Raw genomic sequence first — 22706 nt, 5'->3', positions numbered from 1 at the left:
AAGAAGGTCGTGGGGGGGGTCCATGTCTCTTAATTTCACAAATTCTGCTCTTACCAGGGACCCGTTGACCTCCTCCAGCAGGCTGCCCAGGCGCTGTTTCCTCTCTTTCAAGCTGCGATAAGCCCCCTCCATGCTCTGACTGCCCAGCTCTCTCTCAATCTCTAAAATCTCATTCTCTAGCTGGCTGGCCACTGCATTCAACTCACTAGTGACGTTCTGGGTGAATTGCTGACAGAATATTTTAATTTGGATTTTCCCCACATCCCACCACTGTCTCAAATTAGAAAAGCATCTCTTTTCTTATCTCCAGTTATTCCAAAATAGTTTGTATGTTTCTTTAAACTGTGTGTCTTGTAATAATTTAATATTAAAGTGCCAATAGGATTTGGAGTGCTGTGCAGTGGGTAAACACAAAACAGCTGTGATGAGGTGATGATCAGATAGAGAGGTGATGATCAGATAGAGATGTGGGATGAATGCTACTAATAATTCTATTAAGGCGGTGCTTTTGGGTGTAAAATCTATCTGACCGTGCTCCAGACAATTGACCATTATTTAATTTAATCCAAGTATATTGTCCAGGCGTCAACTAAATCGAATTTTGTCAGCACGCCAGCCAGCTCTCTCGCAGATTGGGGATTGGGTTCATCATGATTTCTGTCATAATTAAAATCCAGAGTACAGTTAAAATCCCTTCCCACCAAAATAAAATGCTCTGGATCACACTTCTCTAAAACCTGGTTGAGTTTTTAAAAAAATAAAATCCTGTCAATATACATATTAGGATCATAGATATTAAATAGATCTATAAAAACACCATTTAATTAATTCAATTTTTAAAACCCTCCCTTGTACAACTTCCTCCCCGCCCCGGAGAGAATAAAACTGCCAGCCTCGCACTAACATTAGAGCCGTGACTTAAAATCGCCTTCCCCTTCCACTCTGACAGCCAGTGCGCTTCATTGCTGCTGTCAGAGTGGGTCTCCTGCAATAGAATAAAATTGGCTTTTTTAAACTCAATAAAATTAAATAATTGGGCTCTCTTAAAATCATCACGGCAACCGTTTATATTTAAAGAACTCACTAAAAACCTATCCATAAAGGAAGAAAAATAAAATAGCAATAAATAAATACAAAAAACAAGGGTAAAAGCTTTAAAATTGAATTGATCCATTAAAAACCTTTTGATTGCTCAACCATTGTTCTAGCAGTGCTTACAAACCTTTTCAAACGAAACCTCTTTTTCCTGTCAAATTCGTCTAAACTCGCTTTTCTTAACAGTACATTAGCAGAGACTAAAAACAATTTCAAGTCAGGAAAGAAAAGTGGAATTTCAACTCCCCTTTTACCCTTTGTGCTATCCATAAAAAAATTTTTGGGGGCTGACTGACCTGGATGTTGGAGAGCATCGAGGTGTCAGAGAGCTCTCCCTACTCATCCTCATCTTCTCCCGCGAACGCCTCCCATTCCTCGGCCGAATCCTCCTCTGTGGCTCCCGACTCATCTTCCTCCGGCCGTGAGGACTCTGCTGAGGGCAGGGCTATGGCGTCACTGGATGCTAGTCCAGTGCTGCCGCTAGCCTCCTTCCCTGTGCGGGAAAGCTCAGCAGCCACGGCCTGATCACCGCCGTCACCGCCGCTCTCCCCCGGCCCCGACTCTCCGACGGTGGCAGCACTGGGCTGAGACCCCGCATCACCATCAACCAGCGAGCCGCAGCTCGGCTCCCCAGAAGCAGCGAGTTGAGACTCGCTGCTACTTTTGTGAGCCGCCACAGGGCCCTAGATAAACTCCCCCACGACCGCTGCTTCAGCTCTTTTCTGCATTTTCTTTTTTTTAATAACAGCAGTAAAGCTCCCCTCCAGATCGGCAGGGGGTTCCTGTACGGTTGACTCTGTAGGCTGCTCCGCTGCTGCAGACTGCTCCTCCGCAGCAATCCTCTTCTTAACTCGGGGCGCAGGCACGGGCGTCTCCGCCGACTCCTCCACCTGTGCTCCCCGAACACCCTCAGCCTGACCAGCCCTCTCCCTTTCAGCGCTGCCCTCCGCCGCAGCCGCTGATCTGAGCTTAGAGCAGGCTTGCTTCATGTGCCCTTCCTCGCCACAATGAAAACATTTCATTGTGTCCGAGGTTGCAAAAATAACACACTCTTTCCCCTCTATAATAAACCTCCAGGCTACATTAAGATCCTGCCCTGGGTTATGCGGCAATACAAACACTTGTCTACGAAAAGACAACACATGTTTCACCTCGGGGTTCTTACGGCCTACCGGAATCATTCTAATAAGGGACATGATTTTACCGTATCTTGCCAATTCTCTTTCAATCACTACATTTGGAATAAAAGGGGGAACATTTGATAAAACAACTTTCCTCAGAGGAGTTGAAAAAGGTAAAGCAGAAATAAAAGCACCATTGACAGAAAATCCTTCCTCTACGATCTTATTTATGAGTGTTTCTTGACTTATAAACACAACAATGGCTTTATTCATACGTGAAGCAGATTTTATGTTGTTAAAACCAATTGTCTTACCGACCGATAACAGAATGTCCTCCACGGAAACTTCGTTGTCGGGCACATACCTGAACCCATGTCTCCGTGTCAGTCCCTCTATACCGACGGAGTGTGAGCCCATCTCGGACAACACAAACTAACTTAGCCTGCCAAACGGCAAGGCCAATAGATAGATAGATAGATAGATAAATAAATAAATAAATAAATAAATAAATATACAATTCAAAATGTAAAGGCTATACATAAATAATTTTCAGAGAGAGAGAGAGAGAGAGAGAGAGAGAGAGAGAGAGAGAGAGAGAGAGAGAGAGAGAGAGAGAGAGCAACAAACAGTAGTATATCCAGTGAGAATCTGGGTCCACCAGGATACCCACCAATCACAAGAAACACTTCTTGAAGATGAATTGCTGAACACCTTTCAGTGTATTTTGCTAGATAATACATTTCATTTTTACATAAGAAGTTCAAGAATGAGAAAAGGCCATTGGGCCCACCTGTGCTCGCTTGCTTTGGTGCCAGCGTGGTCCGTTAGCACGCAGGAGAGAGAAAACAAAAACCCCAAGCCAGCTTAGTATGGGAAATGAAACCTCTGGGAACCCGTGGCTAGATGGACCGCCCTTCCTCCAGACAGCTAGCTAAAGATCTTATTGTGGTCACTGAGAGAGTCTTACAGCATTGCTCATGACAGCATCCAGTCTATTTTTGAAGGATCCAATAGATCAAATAGACCCAATCTGCTTCAACAACTCTGTCCGGGAGCCTGTTCCAATGGTTCACCACCCTTTCTGTGAAAAAGCTCCTTCTCCCCTCTGTTCTGGATATGCCTTCTTCGGCTTCCACCTGTGGCCCCTGCTTCTGTTCTCTGACCTGTGAAAAATAATTCTCACAGTTACTTTGTTAAACCCCTTGACAATTTGAAATACCGCTGTTAAGTCATAGCTTACTGATTATGTCTTGATCCAGGTCATTTTGATTGTGACTTCAGGAACATATTATCTGAGAGGCTGTGGAACAGAAATATATTATATTATCTGATGGTGTTTGGGACATCAGAGTGGAATAAGCAACTGCTGGGATTCCTAGTTTCTGGTTTCTTACAAGACGTTGAAACTACATTTTCACTCAACTCTCTTTTCTGCTTCACTTCCACTGGCAGAAATCTGCTTATTTTGTTCATCAAAAAGAGAAAGCTGTAACTGAACATCATATGTGGAACTGAACTGCTATAAGAAAGCACTTTGGCGCCACCCGCTGGCCAATTGAACATTGCACTATGGAAAGATTTAAATATAAATACAAGGCTTTACCAGTGTTAAATACTGACAGGTGTATATGTCAGAGATACTTAATACGGTTTCTCCAGGTCACTGCACGACTTTAACTCATTCAGGAAGTATGTCAGTAGCATGCATCCACCCCGCCACGGCTGTGAATTCAGAATTACAGATTTCAGTATTCTATAAAATGCTGAGGACCATCAAAAGAAGGGTTGTTTTGCACCCAGCCCTTCTGGATATTATTGTGAATAATTCCCTCTGACTCCTCATTTCTCATTCCTGCTTGCTCATGTGTCCAATGTCTCGTTTTAATTTACATAAATTAATTTGGCTGTCAAATGTCACATTTTGTGATAATTGGTTGCCATTGGTTACCATTGTGCCATAATGAACTTGTACTAATGAACAATCTCCTATCAGTTATGCATACACTGGGTGCGTTCAGTAAGTGAGCCGCGCAGAGCAGCTCAGTGAAAGAATCCACTTAATGGCACGCTCAGCTCTGCTCCTCTGAGCAGCTCAGAGCTCTGTAGAGCAGACTTCATCTGTGATCTGAGTGTGCGGAAACATTCTCGCTCTGAGCCACTCGGTTACTTAATGCACCCATTAGCCTGTTTCACTTTTTTTCACATATCATATAAAATAGATACTGCGTCATACTGATCATACAGTACCTGTGAGGTACCACTGGGCCACCCTCACCTGTGTGATGAGTAGAGGAGACACAATGAGTAGAGGACACACAGTGAGTAGAGGACACACAATGGGTCTCAGTGATAGATGAGACATTCCATCCTCACATGTGTGATGAGTAGATGACACACAATGGGTCTCAGTGATAGATGAGACATTCCACCCTCACATGTGTGATGAGTAGAGGACACACAGTGAGTAGAGGACACACAATGGGTCTCAGTGATAGATGAGACATTGCACCCAGTGAGGCTAGTCTGATCTATCCAAGCGACCCACTGCATATTCTATTTATACAACAACTTGTGCACAGTTGTGTATTGCCAGAAAAACATAAATAAACCTCTTCTAAAAAACATAAAGAAATCTAAAAAAACACAAAGAAACCTCTTCTAAAAAAACCCACAAAGAAACCTCTTCTAAAAAACCATAAGAAACCTCTTCTAAAAAAACACAAAGAAACCTCTTCTAAAAAAAACAAAGAAACCTCTTCTAAAAAAACACAAAGAAACCTCTTCTAAAAAAACACAAAGAAACCTCTTCTAAAAAAACACAAAGAAACCTCTTCTAAAAAAACCCACAAAGAAACCTCTTCTAAAAAACCATAAGAAACCTCTTCTAAAAAAACACAAAGAAACCTCTTCTAAAAAAAACAAAGAAACCTCTTCTAAAAAAACACAAAGAAACCTCTTCTAAAAAAACACAAAGAAACCTCTTCTAAAAAAACACAAAGAAACCTCTTCTAAAAAAACACAAAGAAACCTCTTCTAAAAAAACATAAAGAAACCTCTTCTAAAAAAATATAAAGAAACCTCTTCTAAAAAAACATAAAGAAACCTCTTCTTAAAACCAAAGAAACCTCTTCCAAAAAAACCAAAGAAACCTTCTAAAAAAACACAAAGAAACCTCTTCTAAAAAACCATAAAGAAACCTCTTCTTAAAAAAACACAAAGAAACCTCTTCTAAAAAAACAAAGAAACCTCTTCTAAAAAACACAAAGAAACCTCTTCTAAAAAAACACAAAGAAACCTCTTCTAAAAAAACCCACAAAGAAACCTCTTCTAAAAAACCATAAGAAACCTCTTCTAAAAAAACACAAAGAAACCTCTTCTAAAAAAAACAAAGAAACCTCTTCTAAAAAAACACAAAGAAACCTCTTCTAAAAAAACACAAAGAAACCTCTTCTAAAAAAACACAAAGAAACCTCTTCTAAAAAAACACAAAGAAACCTCTTCTAAAAAAACATAAAGAAACCTCTTCTAAAAAAATATAAAGAAACCTCTTCTAAAAAAACATAAAGAAACCTCTTCTTAAAACCAAAGAAACCTCTTCCAAAAAAACCAAAGAAACCTTCTAAAAAAACACAAAGAAACCTCTTCTAAAAAACCATAAAGAAACCTCTTCTTAAAAAAACACAAAGAAACCTCTTCTAAAAAAACAAAGAAACCTCTTCTAAAAAACACAAAGAAACCTCTTCTAAAAAAACATAAAGAAACCTCTTCTAAAAAACATAAAGAAACCTCTTCCAAAAAACATAAAGAAACCTCTTCTTAAAAAAACACAAAGAAACCTCTTCTAAAAAAATATAAAGAAACCTCTTCTAAAAAAACAAAGAAACCTCTTCTAAAAAACACAAAGAAACCTCTTCTAAAAAAACATAAAGAAACCTATTCTTAAAAACCAAAGAAACCTCTTCTAAAAAACATAAAGAAACCTCTTCTAAAAAACCAAAGAAACATCTTCCAAAAAACCAAAGAAACCTCTTCTAAAAAAACATAAAGAAGCCTCTTCTAAAAAATCAAAGAAACCTCTTCTAAAAAACCATAAAGAAACCTCTTCTAAAAAACCAAAGAAACCTCTTCCAAAAAACCAAAGAAACCTCTTCTAAAAAACCAAAGAAACCTCTTCTAAAAAACATAAAGAAGCCTCTTCTAAAAAATCAAAGAAACCTCTTCTAAAAAACCATAAAGAAACCTCTTCTAAAAAACCAAAGAAACATCTTCCAAAAAACCAAAGAAACCTCTTCTAAAAAACATAAAGAAACCTCTTCTAAAACAACATAAAGAAACCTCTTCTAAAAAACACAAAGAAACCTCTTCCAAAAAAAACATAAAGAAGCCTCTTCTAAAACAACATAAAGAAACCTCTTCCAAAAAAAACATAAAGAAGCCTCTTCTAAAACAACATAAAGAAACCTCTTCCAAAAAAAACATAAAGAAGCCTCTTCTAAAAAAACATAAAGAAACCTCTTCCAAAAAAACATAAAGAAGCCTCTTCTAAAACAACATAAAGAAACCTCTTAAAAAAAAAACACAAAGAAACCTCTTCTAAAAAAAACATAAAGCAACCTCTACCAAAAAAGGACAAACAAATCTCTTCTAAAAAACACAAAGAAACCTATTCCAAAAAAACAAATAAACCTCTTCAGATCACTAGACAGTGTTTGTTATTATTCTATAAAGCTGTTGTGAACTCAGGTGGAAGTACTTAAACACAGAAACATGCTATTTCAGGAGGTGCTATAAGAACCACTCAGCATGAGCACAAACATTCAATTGAAAGGGACAATTAAACTAAAACATATAGTGTGATGAATAAGAACATGCTCTAATTATTAGTGTGATGAAGAAGAACATGTACTCTATTAGTTTGATAAATAAGAACATGCTCTCTTTATTAGTTTGATGAATAAGAACATGCTCTCTGTATTAGTATGATGAATAAGAACATGCTCTCTTTATTAGTTTGATGAATAAGAACATGCTCTCTTTATTAGTGTGATGAATAAGAACATGCTATCTTTATTAGTTTGATGAATAAGAACATGCTCTCTTTATTAGTGTAATGAATAAGAACATGTGCTCTTTATTAGTGTGATGAATAAGAACATGCTCTTTTTATTAGTGTGATGAATAAGAACATGCTCTCTTTATTAGTGTGATGAATAAGAACATGCTCTCTTTATTAGTTTGATGAATAAGAACATGCTCTCTATTAGTCTGATGAATAAGAACATGCTCTCTTTATTGGTGTGATGAATAAGAACATGCTCTCTTTATTGGTGTGATGAATAAGAACATGCTCTCTATTAGTGTGATGAATAAGAACATGCTCTCTTTATTGGTGTGATGAATAAGAACATGCTATCTGTATTAGTCTGATGAATAAGAACATGCTCTCTTTATTAGTATGACGAATAAGAACATGCTCTCTATTAGTCTGATGAATAAGAACATGCTCTCTTTATTAGTTTGATGAATAAAAACATACTCTCTTTATTAGTGTGATGAATAAGAACATGCTCTCTTTATTAGTATGACGAATAAAAACATGCTCTCTCTATTAGTCTGATGAATAAGAACATGCTCTCTTTATTAGTCTGATGAATAAGAACATGCTCTCTATTAGTCTGATGAATAAGAACATGCTCTCTTTATTAGTGTGATGAATAAGAACATGCTCTCTTTATTAGTTTGATGAATAAGAACATGCTCTCTTTATTAGTGTAATGAATAAAAACATGCTCTCTTTATTAGTGTGATGAATAAGAACATGCTCTCTTTATTAGTCTGATGAATAACAACATGCTCTCTTTATTAGTCTGATGAATAACAACATGCTCTCTTTATTAGTCTGATGAATAACAACATGCTCTCTATTAGTGTGATGAATAAGAACATGCTCTCTATTAGTGTGATGAATAAGAACATGCTCTCTTTATTAGTGTGATGAATAAGAACATGCTCTCTTTATTAGTGTAATGAATAAAAACATACTCTCTTTATTAGTGTAATGAATAAGAACATGCTCTCTCTATTAGTTTGATGAATACGAACATGCTCTCTATTAGTGTAATGAATAAGAACATGCTCTTTTTATTAGTGTGATAAATAAGAGCATGCTCTCTTTATTAGTCTGATGAATAAGAACATGCTATCTTTATTAGTTTGATGAATAAGAACATGCTCTCTTTATTAGTATGACGAATAAGAACATGCTCTCTATTAGTCTGATGAATAAGAACATGCTCTCTTTATTAGTTTGATGAATAAAAACATACTCTCTTTATTAGTGTGATGAATAAGAACATGCTCTCTTTATTAGTGTGATGAATAAGAACATGCTCTCTTTATTAGTTTGATGAATAAGAACATGCTCTCTTTATTAGTATGACGAATAAAAACATGCTCTCTCTATTAGTCTGATGAATACGAACATGCTCTCTATTAGTGTAATGAATAAGAACATGCTCTTTTTATTAGTGTGATAAATAAGAACATGCTCTCTTTATTGGTGTGATGAATAAGAACATGCTATCTGTATTAGTCTGATGAATAAGAACATGCTCTCTTTATTAGTATGACGAATAAGAACATGCTCTCTATTAGTCTGATGAATAAGAACATGCTCTCTTTATTAGTTTGATGAATAAAAACATACTCTCTTTATTAGTGTGATGAATAAGAACATGCTCTCTTTATTAGTATGACGAATAAAAACATGCTCTCTCTATTAGTCTGATGAATAAGAACATGCTCTCTTTATTAGTCTGATGAATAAGAACATGCTCTCTATTAGTCTGATGAATAAGAACATGCTCTCTTTATTAGTGTGATGAATAAGAACATGCTCTCTTTATTAGTTTGATGAATAAGAACATGCTCTCTTTATTAGTGTAATGAATAAAAACATGCTCTCTTTATTAGTGTGATGAATAAGAACATGCTCTCTTTATTAGTCTGATGAATAACAACATGCTCTCTTTATTAGTCTGATGAATAACAACATGCTCTCTTTATTAGTCTGATGAATAAGAACATGCTCTCTATTAGTGTGATGAATAAGAACATGCTCTCTATTAGTGTGATGAATAAGAACATGCTCTCTTTATTAGTGTAATGAATAAAAACATGCTCTCTTTATTAGTGTAATGAATAAAAACATGCTCTCTTTATTAGTGTGATGAATAAGAACATGCTCTCTTTATTAGTCTGATGAATAACAACATGCTCTCTTTATTAGTGTGATGAATAAGAACATGCTCTCTTTATTAGTCTGATGAATAACAACATGCTCTCTATTAGTCTGATGAATAAGAACATGCTCTCTATTAGTGTAATGACTAAGAACATGCTCTCTTTATTAGTTTGATGAATAAGAACATGCTCTCTTTATTAGTATGACGAATAAAAACATGCTCTCTCTATTAGTCTGATGAATACGAACATGCTCTCTATTAGTGTAATGAATAAGAACATGCTCTTTTTATTAGTGTGATAAATAAGAACATGCTCTCTTTATTGGTGTGATGAATAAGAACATGCTATCTGTATTAGTCTGATGAATAAGAACATGCTCTCAATTAGTTTGATGAATAAAAACATACTCTCTTTATTAGTGTGATGAATAAGAACATGCTCTCTTTATTAGTATGACGAATAAAAACATGCTCTCTTTATTAGTCTGATGAATAACAACATGCTCTCTTTATTAGTCTGATGAATAACAACATGCTCTCTTTATTAGTCTGATGAATAAGAACATGCTCTCTATTAGTGTGATGAATAAGAACATGCTCTCTATTAGTGTGATGAATAAGAACATGCTCTCTTTATTAGTGTAATGAATAAAAACATGCTCTCTTTATTAGTGTAATGAATAAAAACATGCTCTCTTTATTAGTGTGATGAATAAGAACATGCTTTCTTTATTAGTCTGATGAATAACAACATGCTCTCTTTATTAGTGTGATGAATAAGAACATGCTCTCTTTATTAGTCTGATGAATAACAACATGCTCTCTATTAGTCTGATGAATAAGAACATGCTCTCTATTAGTGTAATGACTAAGAACATGCTCTTTTTATTAGTGTGATAAATAAGAACATGCTCTCTTTATTAGTGTAATGAATAAGAACATGCTCTCTCTATTAGTTTGATGAATACGAACATGCTCTCTATTAGTGTAATGAATAAGAACATGCTCTTTTTATTAGTGTGATAAATAAGAACATGCTCTCTTTATTGGTGTGATGAATAAGAACATGCTATCTGTATTAGTCTGATGAATAAGAACATGCTCTCTTTATTAGTATGACGAATAAGAACATGCTCTCTATTAGTCTGATGAATAAGAACATGCTCTCTTTATTAGTTTGATGAATAAAAACATACTCTCTTTATTAGTGTGATGAATAAGAACATGCTCTCTTTATTAGTATGACGAATAAAAACATGCTCTCTCTATTAGTCTGATGAATAAGAACATGCTCTCTTTATTAGTCTGATGAATAAGAACATGCTCTCTATTAGTCTGATGAATAAGAACATGCTCTCTTTATTAGTGTGATGAATAAGAACATGCTCTCTTTATTAGTTTGATGAATAAGAACATGCTCTCTTTATTAGTGTAATGAATAAAAACATGCTCTCTTTATTAGTGTGATGAATAAGAACATGCTCTCTTTATTAGTCTGATGAATAACAACATGCTCTCTTTATTAGTCTGATGAATAACAACATGCTCTCTTTATTAGTCTGATGAATAAGAACATGCTCTCTATTAGTGTGATGAATAAGAACATGCTCTCTATTAGTGTGATGAATAAGAACATGCTCTCTTTATTAGTGTAATGAATAAAAACATGCTCTCTTTATTAGTGTAATGAATAAAAACATGCTCTCTTTATTAGTGTGATGAATAAGAACATGCTCTCTTTATTAGTCTGATGAATAACAACATGCTCTCTTTATTAGTCTGATGAATAAGAACATGCTCTCTTTATTAGTCTGATGAATAACAACATGCTCTCTATTAGTCTGATGAATAAGAACATGCTCTCTATTAGTGTAATGACTAAGAACATGCTCTTTTTATTAGTGTGATAAATAAGAACATGCTCTCTTTATTAGTGTAATGAATAAGAACATGCTCTCTCTATTAGTTTGATGAATACGAACATGCTCTCTATTAGTGTAATGAATAAGAACATGCTATTTTCATTAGTGTGATGAATAAGAACATGCTCTCTTTATTAGTTTAATGAATAAGAACATGCTCTCTTTATTAGTGTGATGAATGAGAACATGCTGTATTTATTAGTGTGATGAATAAGAACATGCTCTCTATTAGTTTGATGAATAAGAACATGCTCTCTATTAGTCTGATGAATAATATTTTAAGTGGCAGGGTTGTATCAAAATGTTTTGAAAAATGAAAAGAACATTCTAAAGTTTTTTTTTTTTATTGTGAGAGCATGGGAGCCTTTTCTCTTGTGTGATTTATTATCCCTGGGAGATAGTGGAGATACTCGTACATAATGCATTTCTACATATCTGCAATAGTGAAAAAATGTCCCAATACAATTCTTTACTGCAATCTCGAGGTGTATGGAGTCTGTCTGTCAGTCCCTATGCTACAATTATATTTTACTATAAGTCTACAGAAGCGCTTAACCAGTTGTGATAAAACTTGCTGAATACATTATTAGCTCAAGTTACTGGGAATAGCAGAATCCTTGGGGGATATGCGGTGTGTCTGTCTGTCTCCTAACCTACTACCTATTTATCCATTCATCTGTCTGTCTGTCACACTTACATTTTTACACGTGCATACAGTGGATGTAGGTCATGGTGATTTATTGTTTTGTTTCTCTGAAAGCTCAGATTTTGTATTGTGGTTGTCCGGAAATGGAGAGCAAAATATGCATAACTGTTACATTTCGATGTGTCTGTTATGTTGCGTACACTGTTTTAAGTTCACGGCCATTGTGACAGCCATAGAGCTGGCAATTAATTGTCAGATCAAGGACTTACACTGGTCCTAGTACGATCAGACTAGTCATATTTTAAATAAATGGTTCGCTACATTAATGATGACGGGGGTTCATATTATTAGTGGTAGTACAGTCGTAGTAGGACATCTGCCAACGAGGCGGCGCACTTTAAATTGCTAAATTAATATAGTGCACAAGAGAGTACACAGTCCCGCCAGACTGTATACAGGGATGTCCCCACAAACGACTCGGAAAGCTTGTGGGGTAATTATCTTCTTATAAAATGTCATTTTAAAAGTTTTTCTTCATGCAGCAAATGCCATGGTATGCGGCTGCGCAAGCAGATCTATAAATTCAGTACCTAAATCCGGTGGTTTCTTTCAATGGACTTCATGACGCAGGGTCTTTACGTTACTCCGCCCCTATGCGTGTGCCGTCAGTGTCCTTTTGCGCAGCCGCAGTCCCTGATAGCGCTCTCCTTCCTCTCGACTGGTGCCCTTCTGAGTGTCTTCCTTTAGTTCCGTGTATTTTCTCTGCTGCTCAGCACCATGTTCAGAGCCGCTGTGCGATATACCGCCTCCGGACTTCGGAGTCTGGCCAGGACTCAAGCCGTCCGTACCGGTAAGCAGGGTCGAGCAGAGTGGCTTCGGTGTGAGGAGGGGGGGCCGGGTTTGGACTGGGGGGGGGGGGGGTCATAATGCCGGGGAGAAGGGAAGCCGGCCAGAGTCCCGGGTCAGTGTTGCACTGCATGAAGCAGAAGCCGCCTTAAACCATTTTATTGGATTAAAAAGAACGTCGTTGTAAAAAATACCTTGAGCTGTTATCTCGTTTTAAATCTCCAGGGCACTTGTGTTCTGTACCGTAGATAACCGGTGTTACAAGGTGAGTGCGTAAACCACGCTTTCTAAACCCTTTATTTTAACGAGGTGATCTGTTTTTGTCAGTAAACTCGCTGGTGCGGTATGTTTTTTCTCCATTTCGAGAGATGTAGTTGGTTTCTGTTTGAATGTGCCCTTGCAATGACCCACTGGAGTAAGGCTTCGGGCCTAGCCACCTGCATTCTCTATGGTGAAGGTAACTTTCAGAAATGTAGGAAACACTGCAGCAGTTAATACTGTTATTGCGTACAGCAATAGCAGTTTTATAGACGTATGCAACGAGGAGTATAAGGGTACTTCTGGACAGTAATTTCTTTAACTACCGAGTTTGCTGATTTGGGTAACCACAGATGATGGCTAACTTGCACTGCATTGATGTTAAAAGCTCCAATTGCTGCAGGACTATTTGCGATTTACAGTGAAAAGCAAACCGCTTGTGTGCATCTGAAGTGACACTTTGTAAACAAACTGGACAGTCAAGAGTAGACCTGGCTAAAATGTGGAGGCATGTGGAAATACGAACATGAAATTTGGTGTCAAATTGAACATCGTTGCTGACCAGCTTTAGCGTTTGGGATTGTGTGTCTCAGTGACTCTTATACACATCAGTTTTGTTTTACAAATATAGACCGGAATGCATCAGTCTGGTACTATGCCATACGTACTGTTCATGGTGCTAGAAGGATAGGTCTTGCTCTCAGAAATCACATTTCCATTACGTACCTGACACTAAGAGTGGACACGTGTTATGTTATTTGCAGGTTTCTGAATACAAAACCAGTTAGACCGTGAAAGTACAAATTCAAAGCTGAAATAGTAAAACCTGTACAACCATCACTTTGTGTCCAAAGGTCATGTCTTTGGCACTCTTATTGAAAGGTTTTGTATGATAGCCAAACTAACTTTAATTGGAGAATAAAGTTGAACCACTATGGGCCATAATATAAATATAAAAAAATGTAGGTTGGTTTTCTGTAAACTGCTATATCCATCGTTAACCCTTCCCCACTGATCTTTATGCACTGTGTGTCATTGGTTCTTACAGTTGTTCCTGTGGGCATATTTGTGCCCGCTAGATGAGTTGTGCACATGATGGTAGCTGACATAATCTTAAAAAGCACAATGTTATATTGGCAGAGGAACTAAAGCGATCCCAGTCAGCTACTCTACTGTGAAGTCCCTTTCACACTGGCATGCTCTACCCAGGTCAGAACCAACCTGGATCAGGACCTGGTGTCCTGTGAGTTAGCGATGCGATTTCACACTGCTTTTGATAAAGCAGGGTTCACTTGGGTGACAGATGCAAGTACACACTGCGCTAATCACTGCCCTGGAAGCAGCTTGTTAAGGACAATGCCATCTAAGCTTCTCTGGATTGAACCGTCGGCCCAAATGTTGAGTAGAGCAAATGTTTCTTCTCCCTGCTGCAATCTGGCTCATGGTAGGTCAAAAATATGGCAGAAGTGAAACCTTCACGCAGGAATGGCTGTTTGTTACTGCGTCGGCTTATGAACAGCCTCATGCATTTTGTCTCGCTCAGCCCGAGTCAACCCACGTCCTCCGGTGGATCACTGCTACCTGGGTATGTGGTTTTACACTATGCGGGATTGTGACCTGGGTAGCCAGTAGGTTTCCACCTGGGCAGGCGTGCCAGTGTGAAGGGGCTTTAGTCCCTGTTTCTCTGCCATTTAATAAAGCTGCCTGTGGCAGTAAATTTACACTGCACAATTTTATATGCCTCATAACTTTCATAATACATTGATTTTAAAAAGCTAACTCCTGGTGCATTACCGGGTGCTGCTGTGAATTGAGTCAGTTTATGTGCCGCTACCCCTCAAAGTCTTGACTTCAGCCAAATCAGTCATATTTGGAATCTCAGTAAAAGTGAATGGCAGAGAGATTTCATCTGTCAATTATTATTATTATTATTATTATTATTATTTCTTAGCAGATGCTGTTATCCAGGGCGACTTACAATCGTAAGCAAATACATTTCAAGTGTTACAATACAAGTAATACAATAAGAGCAAGAAATACAATAACTTTTGTTCAAGCAAAGTACAAGTGTGACAAACCACAATTCAATAATACAGCAGATAATAGTGATAGTTACATCAGGATATGATTAAATAGTGATAGTTACATCAGGATATGATTAAATACAAAATACTACAGGTTAAACACTTGGCAGATTACAGTATTCTGAAGTACAGGATTAAATGCAGTAAAATAGTGGGCAGATAAGAGCAAAATAAAGCACATTTAAATTAAGGGTGATAGTGTCCCAGGACAGTACATTGCAACTGCCACCCTTCAACAGTGGAGCCTGAACAGTCACCCTCAAATGTATTTAAAGAGTAGATCAGCTGTCATGTACAAATACAAGCTTTAAAAACCTCAGAAGTCTCTTCGCCTTTAAATTTCCACTTACACCAGAAGACTTGGAGGTCTTAACTGGCATTTCTGTAGACGGTATCAACTCTTCAAATCTGTTATCCCGATTTTTTTTTTTTTTTTTTTTTGGCCTCCTAACAGCTGTTTTGTTTCTTAATGCCTATTGATATATCATTTGAATAAAGCCATCTGTCAAAAGCTGTGTCATGAGAATGTTTACCACTCCTTTCAATAGTCTGTCTCTGATCATCGCATGATACCGTGTCTGGCAGCAGTCTTTATGACCCATGTGAAAAAGAGCTTAACACCCTCCTTCTGCAGTTAACAATCAAAACTTCAATTGCACAGTGATTGTAGTAGGAATGAAATAAAGTAAATGCTTTTGCACCACTTTCCTTCTGTAGTAAGTGATTTTTGTCTCCAAATGTTTGGTCTGATACAAGTTTTTGCTTTATAAACAATGGATGCAAAGGTGTTAAAGTATTTTTCTAATGGCAGCCTCTTTAAATATGAGGAATCTGGGGACCCTGCAGTCTGTGTTCAGTGTCCAACATGTCTGTTTGCTCTCCTCAGCTCCTGTAGCCTCGCGTTGTGTAGATGTTCAGTGTCTAACATGTCTGCTTGCTCTCCTCTCTCCTGTAGCCTCACGTTGTGTAAATGTTCAGTGTCTAACATGTCTGTTTGCTCTCCTCAGCTCCTGTAGCCTCGCGTTGTTATTCACATGGGAAGCAGGAGACGGACGAGGAGTTTGATGCCCGCTGGGTCACCTATTTCAACAAGCCTGACATCGATGCCTGGGAGCTAAAAAAAGGTAAGTGAGAAGAAGCGATCTGAGCTGAAACCCAGCTTACACAGACTGTCAGTCATGTGATTTAATCATTTATTGATCAATTCAAACTCTAGCTTTTACACAGTTAAAATAAACATGTTATGTTCTCTTCTACAATAGTCAAGTTTCTGGTTGCTATACAGTCAAGTTATGACAGGTTTTGCTTTTGTATCAGATTATTTTACAATACAGTAGCATTGTGCATCATTGTAACTCCCTCCTTTGGCAGAAGTTCTGTGTTTTTACTCAATTGCAAGAACACATCTACGCTGCCTGCCCCTCAACAGACTCTCAGGAAAGTGCTCTGCACACAGTGACCCCGCTGCATGGCTGCTGCCTTGCACCTATAACCTCTACAACAACCAATAAGTGAACATGCTCCTGATCAAGTGGGGAAGCCCATTGCTGGTACTGAAGTAGCCACAGCACGATGCTGGGAGTATTAGTTTAAAATTTAAATGTTAGCCAAGTATTAAACCTTTAGAATCCTGCTTAATTGTTAACCACTTTCAAAAATATGCAGTGTGTGGGGTGGGGAGAGCGCAACAAACGGCATACCAAGAAAAGGGGAGCGGTGTATAAAGTTTGCGCAACATTGCTGTAAATCCCTGCAGGAAGAGCAATAAAAAAAAAAAACACACAAGTGCTCTGGCTGTTCCATACTACATCATGGATCGTTATTGCTGTGTTACGTGTTTGACAATGTGGTTAATAATCCTTACACTATCAGTGCACTACAGCAGCCATTTTGAAAAGAGCTTTGAAACAGACTTTAAAGTTATAAGTGTAAAAAGTTGTCAGGATGTTAACAGTGAAAAGAAAAGTTACAGGTACATTTATTTAAACAGTTGTAGCAAAACCTGGGGACATGTAACTTGATATTTCTCGAACCCAGCTACTTACTCAAGTTCATCCTCAGAATTAGAATTCTGGCATTATTCGTTACCTAAGTGAATGTCACATGTAATTGGCTGTACAGGCTGCAAATGATATGGATTATAGTCTAGTGCTGGATACTAGGGGTGCAGCGATGCGCTTATATCCCAATGTGATACAAACAGGGATATGCAGGTCGTGATATGATATGTATCCCCATACTTGTACGATGCATAATCTCACATGCTCATTTAATGGTGGACCATTTTTATTTTGCTAAGACACATGGGATAGGGAGAGTATGTGTTTATACCAACTACAAAACAGTGGTTTGTCATTCCAAGAACCATTTGGTGAAATACAATAAGTTATTGTGGCTTTTGGTCTTGCATTGATAAAAGCCATCTATTATGATATGACATATCTGTACACCCCTGCTGTGATTGTATAATCTACACAGTGTGTGTGTGTCGGCATTCATCCTGTGCCTGGTTTCCTGTTCTAAAGGTATGAACACCCTGATTGGTTACGATTTGGTACCTGAACCAAAGATCCTTGATGCAGCACTCCGAGCCTGCAGGAGGCTGAATGACCTGGCCAGTGCAATCCGCATCCTGGAAGCTGTCAAGGTCAGTGTGAGCACTCTGGGGCTCTGTTTCAACTTCCATCAAACTAACGGAACGCTCCCTTTGTAGCTGTATCCTGACATGTCAGCCATGGCTGCTTCAGGATGAAAGTGCTTTAAAATATTGGCTCCATACTCCTTTCACAACTGAGTTCTATGAAATATTAACCCATGTATGGCAGTTCTGTTTAAGGCTGTACATTTTTAGGAGATTTAAATGTAACATTTATTTTCACATGCAGTGTTCAGCTATATAGTTAAAAATGTACTTTTCAGATAATCAAGTTAAATACTATTTTGGATTTATTTTCTTTACTGAGTTCATAATTGCAGAGTATATAAACTCTGCATGCAAGATGTTCGTGACTGACCTTGAGTTATTGTCTATATATGGTACATACACAGCTACAATGTACTGTTTCACTGCCACATTGTTTTAACCACCAATACAGGAGCGTTCGCCAGGAGAAAGTCTTTCAAGGATAGCACTGCATCAGCCTCCCTTGCTGGTTTTCTATTTCACAGTACAGTATGCCACTCCTTTCACTCAGAACAGAAGCACTGTCACAGGAGGTACCATGAACTGGATACTGTGTACAAGGAGAGATTTCTCCTGGCAAATATTCCTGAGTCAGTTTAAAATGCCCTAGTTGATTTACCTGTGATGTGTGAATTATTATTATTATTATTATTATTATTTTTTATTTCTTAGCAGACGCCCTTATCCAGGGCGACTTACAATTGTTACAAGATATCACATTATTTTTACATACAATTACATTATTTTTTACATACAATTACCCATTTATACAGTTGGGTTTTTACTGGAGCAATCTAGGTAAAGTACCTTGCTTAAGGGTACAGCAGCAGTGTCCCCCAGCTGGGACTGAACCCATGATCCTCTGGTCAAGAGTCTAGAGTCCTAACCACTACTCCACACTGCTGCCCTAAATAAAAACATCAGTAATGTATTAGAAAACCAACTGCTGTGATTGGTAATGTTTCTTGTAAATACTGCAGGGGATTCTGTAACACTTTAACCCTTTAAGGCCCGGGATCGTGTTAACATGATCATACTGAAGTGGGCTTCTAGGACAGCGATTGTGTAAATACGATAAAAAAAAAAAGCACTTGTTTTTTTAGACTTACAGGGCCACTGTACTTTGCAGTACAGGCTTGACACACACATCAATGGATAGGGGCGGGACTGACGTTTACTTCCTGATAGTTTTTTTTTTTCGTGTGACGTCACTGAGAGGGGTTTTTGGTGTCTAAAGGGCGGAGACAGTTTACAGCAGCCAGGCAGAGACAAAGGCAGAAACAAAATGTCACTGGAACTTTAGAGCGAATAAAAAAGGGGGAAACACTGTAAATCTGATGTATTTAACTTACAATTATATTATAACATTTATTCTGTCTCCATGTGTTTTAATATACTGTGTTTTTACAACATTTATAAATATCAAGAAACAAGTGGATATAAGCATATACTATTTCATGAACTAAATGTATCAGGTATATTTTTTTTCCTTTATTACTGATAGTAATGAAATGAGTAACTGTTTTATTTATAAATATTTATTTTGAGAAAATAAATCGAGTAGTGTCCATTATTGCTTATGAAGACCCTGAGAATAAACGTGTATTATGTCATTGCAATCACTCAGGTGAAACAATCAATATTTATTTTATATAGCGCCTTTCACAATGGACCACCATCACAAAGCACTTTACAAGATAGTGAGGAACAATGCATAATACATTAAATACAGTGAAATACAGGGCATAGTACATTAAATACAATGCTAGGATGTGAATTCTAATGCGCGTGTCATACAGAATCACATGAATGAGATGGAGTGAAAAACCTGAAATGGCAATTTAGACAACAGCTAATAACAGATAGCAGTCTTAAAGAGCATTGAAAGCAAGAAAGAACAAGTGGGTCGTGAGAGTTGATTTGAAGCGAGCGACTGTGGGAGCTACACGCACTAAAGCTGGGAGAGAGTTCCAGAGAGTCGCGTCCGTGAAGCTAAAAGTGCTGAGTGTGGTGCGCTTTTGCTTGGGTATAACAAACAAGCCTGAGTCGGAGGACCTCGGCTTGCATGCAGGGATATAGCGGGTCAGCAGGTTGGAGAGATACTCTGGACCTGTGTGATGAAGGGCCTTGTAGGCAAGCAGTGTCTTGTAATCTGCCCAAACATCAATATTTTTCAACAATACTTTCAGGAAGTATTAAAAGGTCTCTCGGGTCATCGAATAACGCAGGAGTGAAAAGTTTTCGTATGGTTTCTGAAGTACTTTATAATGTTCCCCAGTATTCAAGAGAGTCAACTACAGCCAAAAAGCACCTGGTCCTGGGGAGCATCCCAATGAAAAATGCTTGGTCCTGAAAGGGTTAATATGATGAACCACTCCTGTATAGTGAACTGTCTGTCCATATGGATTATGACTTTATAGGAGTACGATCAAAAATGCTAGTCTCTTATTGATTTGAGTTATAATTCAATGTGTTACCTAAATAAAAGACTCCTAACAGGTTTGTGAGACGATTCCCATTCCTGTGAAATTTGGTGCCGGGACTTCACTCCAGTCTGTGTGTGTTTGTATTGACAGGATAAAGCTGGACCTCACAAAGAGATCTACCCCTACGTCATCCAGGAGCTGAGACCCACACTGAGTGAGCTGGGCATCTCCACGCCAGAGGAACTGGGCATGGATAAGGCATAGACATCAGTAATCTCAGTGAGTGCCTCTAAACACTGCTCTCCCTGAGCCTCCACGCTCCTACTAGCAATGCGCTCAAGTCCTTGCCTCCAGACCTGCAGTGTTCTGAACTTGTTCATGCCATCTATCACTTTCATCCTTCACAAGTTATTAACTTTCTTCTCTGCTGGGTAAATGCTATAGTCCACTCCACACAAATTATATCTTCAATACAACTGTGTGATAAACAATTGTAATAGCTGCTTTTAAAGTGACATGTTTCACTTGTTGTGCAGGGGAGCAAAAAACTATAATTTGGGAAACTTATTTTGTCAGCATCCTCAAAGCACATTTTGGAGTTCCCTTTTTTTTTTTAGTGTTGGTATAGAAGATTTGTATTAAAGGTTACATCTGTGTTTCTGAATATGGCTGTGTTTTCAATGTAGGTTTACTTGTACATATCTGACAGAATAAGTAACTCTTGAGATTATCGAGTTCCATAAACTGTCATACAAATATACATATAACTCCTACCTTCTGGGGGTAAAAATAATAGCTAGCGAGTACTGGGGAAAACCTTACTGCTCACTGAAGTGGCGATTTCATTTAGGGAATCTAATTCAGTACGAGGAGGGAGTGTAATGCTTGATCTGTTGTCTTTCAGATGGTTTCCTCGAGGACTGTTTCCAGCAGTGTGACAGTCGTCGTCTGCACTTGATGTATCGGCCTCGTAAAACAATACTTTGTGTGATATTTAAATCTGGCCTTTGTTGTCCTGCTGTGTATGAAGATGGACCTAATAAAGGAAAAAGCTCTCTCTGAGAGGCTTTGTGCTGATTTATGAGCTTTGTGCTTCTTCTGGGATAACACTTTTACACAAGGTGATGCACGGTAATAATCTGATTTGGTTTAGGGGTCCTCATTGGAACTAGGGATGTATAAAATTGACAGTATGGCAACAGTCAAATATACCACGGTTCTCGTCGTACCGCAGTATAATGTCATTTTTTTGTAATCTGTTTTTAAATGGCTATTTAAAGAAGTACTCGTCATTTTTTTAACAAGAAAGATAACTTTAATTTTTAAAGCTTTAAAACAAGTCCAACACACTGGTACTACAGTTCTATCAGGCACTACCTAACTGGAAGTAGTGTTCACTCCAGCTCACACAGGGTCATCAAAATAATGCTGCTTTTTTATTTCAAATTACTGTGGAGAAGCACCAAAATATTAACATGTTCTGGGCTCAGTCTGGAACGATAGGGGGTAAGGATGTGACCATTGCAACTGAATACCCTCTTCACCTTTATCAGTTTGGACTGCATCCTATTAGTTTAGAGAAGCAAAGTGTTACCTAGCAATAGCCAATCGAGTGCCCGCCCACTATCTCAGCAGAGTGCAAAATTTAATAAGACGACGCCTGCAATTTTTTTTTTCATTTGGACTGCATATTAACAGCAACGAACACAAGGGAAACAAGAAAAGTACAGGTGGGTATGACACCGTTGCAAAGTTAAGCGGCATCTAGGGGACTTTGTTTTTTAAATGGAAATAAAATTGTATTACTTTTTGAATACATAAAACCAAAATCCCTACAACACTATCAACTTGAGGAGACAGCCACATCTTCACAATTCTGTTTAAAAAAAAAAAAAAATAAAATAAAAAAAAAATGCCTGTAGTATCTTAGACTTAGTTATATAGTAGTAAATATACTTTTTGATTCTTTGCATTGGTGTGTGTTTACTGTGTTTCTCTTGACCAATACGATAGATAATAGCTGCTGTTACTTATTTGGTTTGGTAAATTAATAGGAAGGCAGTGATGAAAACTTAGTGCCTTGTTCTTGCTGATATTTGAGTATTTGTTTCATTTACTGACAATCTGGGTGCAGAAGGTGTGCAGTGCATGCTACCAAAGAGAGTTCAGAACGCGTGCAGAGGTGTGCAGTGCATGCTACCAAAGAGAGTTCAGAACGCGTGCAGAGGTGTGCAGTGCATGCTACCAAAGAGAGTTCAGAACGTGTGTAGAGGTGTGCAGTGCATGCTACCGAAGAGAGTTCAGAACGTGTGCAGTGCATGCTACCGAATAGTTCAGAACGTGTGTAGAGGTGTGCAGTGCACGCTACCAAAGAGAGTTCA

At 37.9% G+C, this 22706-nt stretch overlaps 2 protein-coding genes across 2 annotated transcripts; one reads left to right on the top strand and one right to left on the bottom strand.

Moving 5' to 3' along the window:
- Positions 1 to 1430: 1430 nt before the first annotated feature.
- Positions 1431 to 2084, bottom strand: LOC117964323 (brain acid soluble protein 1-like). The gene is made up of 2 exons (XM_034907580.1): positions 1884 to 2084; positions 1431 to 1778 (listed from the first exon to the last, which is right to left on the bottom strand). The coding sequence occupies exons 1-2, from the start codon at positions 2082 to 2084 to the stop codon at positions 1431 to 1433; spliced, it is 549 nt and encodes a 182-aa protein (XP_034763471.1).
- A 10559-nt stretch (positions 2085 to 12643) lies between these two features.
- LOC117429227 (cytochrome c oxidase subunit 5A, mitochondrial) lies at positions 12644 to 21406 on the top strand. Its single transcript, XM_058998401.1, has 5 exons — positions 12644 to 12878; positions 16224 to 16340; positions 17742 to 17863; positions 20476 to 20604; positions 21230 to 21406. The coding sequence occupies exons 1-4, from the start codon at positions 12806 to 12808 to the stop codon at positions 20587 to 20589; spliced, it is 426 nt and encodes a 141-aa protein (XP_058854384.1). The 5' UTR covers positions 12644 to 12805; the 3' UTR covers positions 20590 to 20604; positions 21230 to 21406.
- Positions 21407 to 22706: the final 1300 nt, after the last annotated feature.

This window comes from Acipenser ruthenus, chromosome 24, assembly GCF_902713425.1.
Source record: "Acipenser ruthenus chromosome 24, fAciRut3.2 maternal haplotype, whole genome shotgun sequence".
Classification (NCBI taxonomy): domain Eukaryota; kingdom Metazoa; phylum Chordata; class Actinopteri; order Acipenseriformes; family Acipenseridae; genus Acipenser; species Acipenser ruthenus.
Note: the sequence above shows the minus strand (reverse complement) of the source record. Positions and strands in the feature narration are given on the sequence as shown.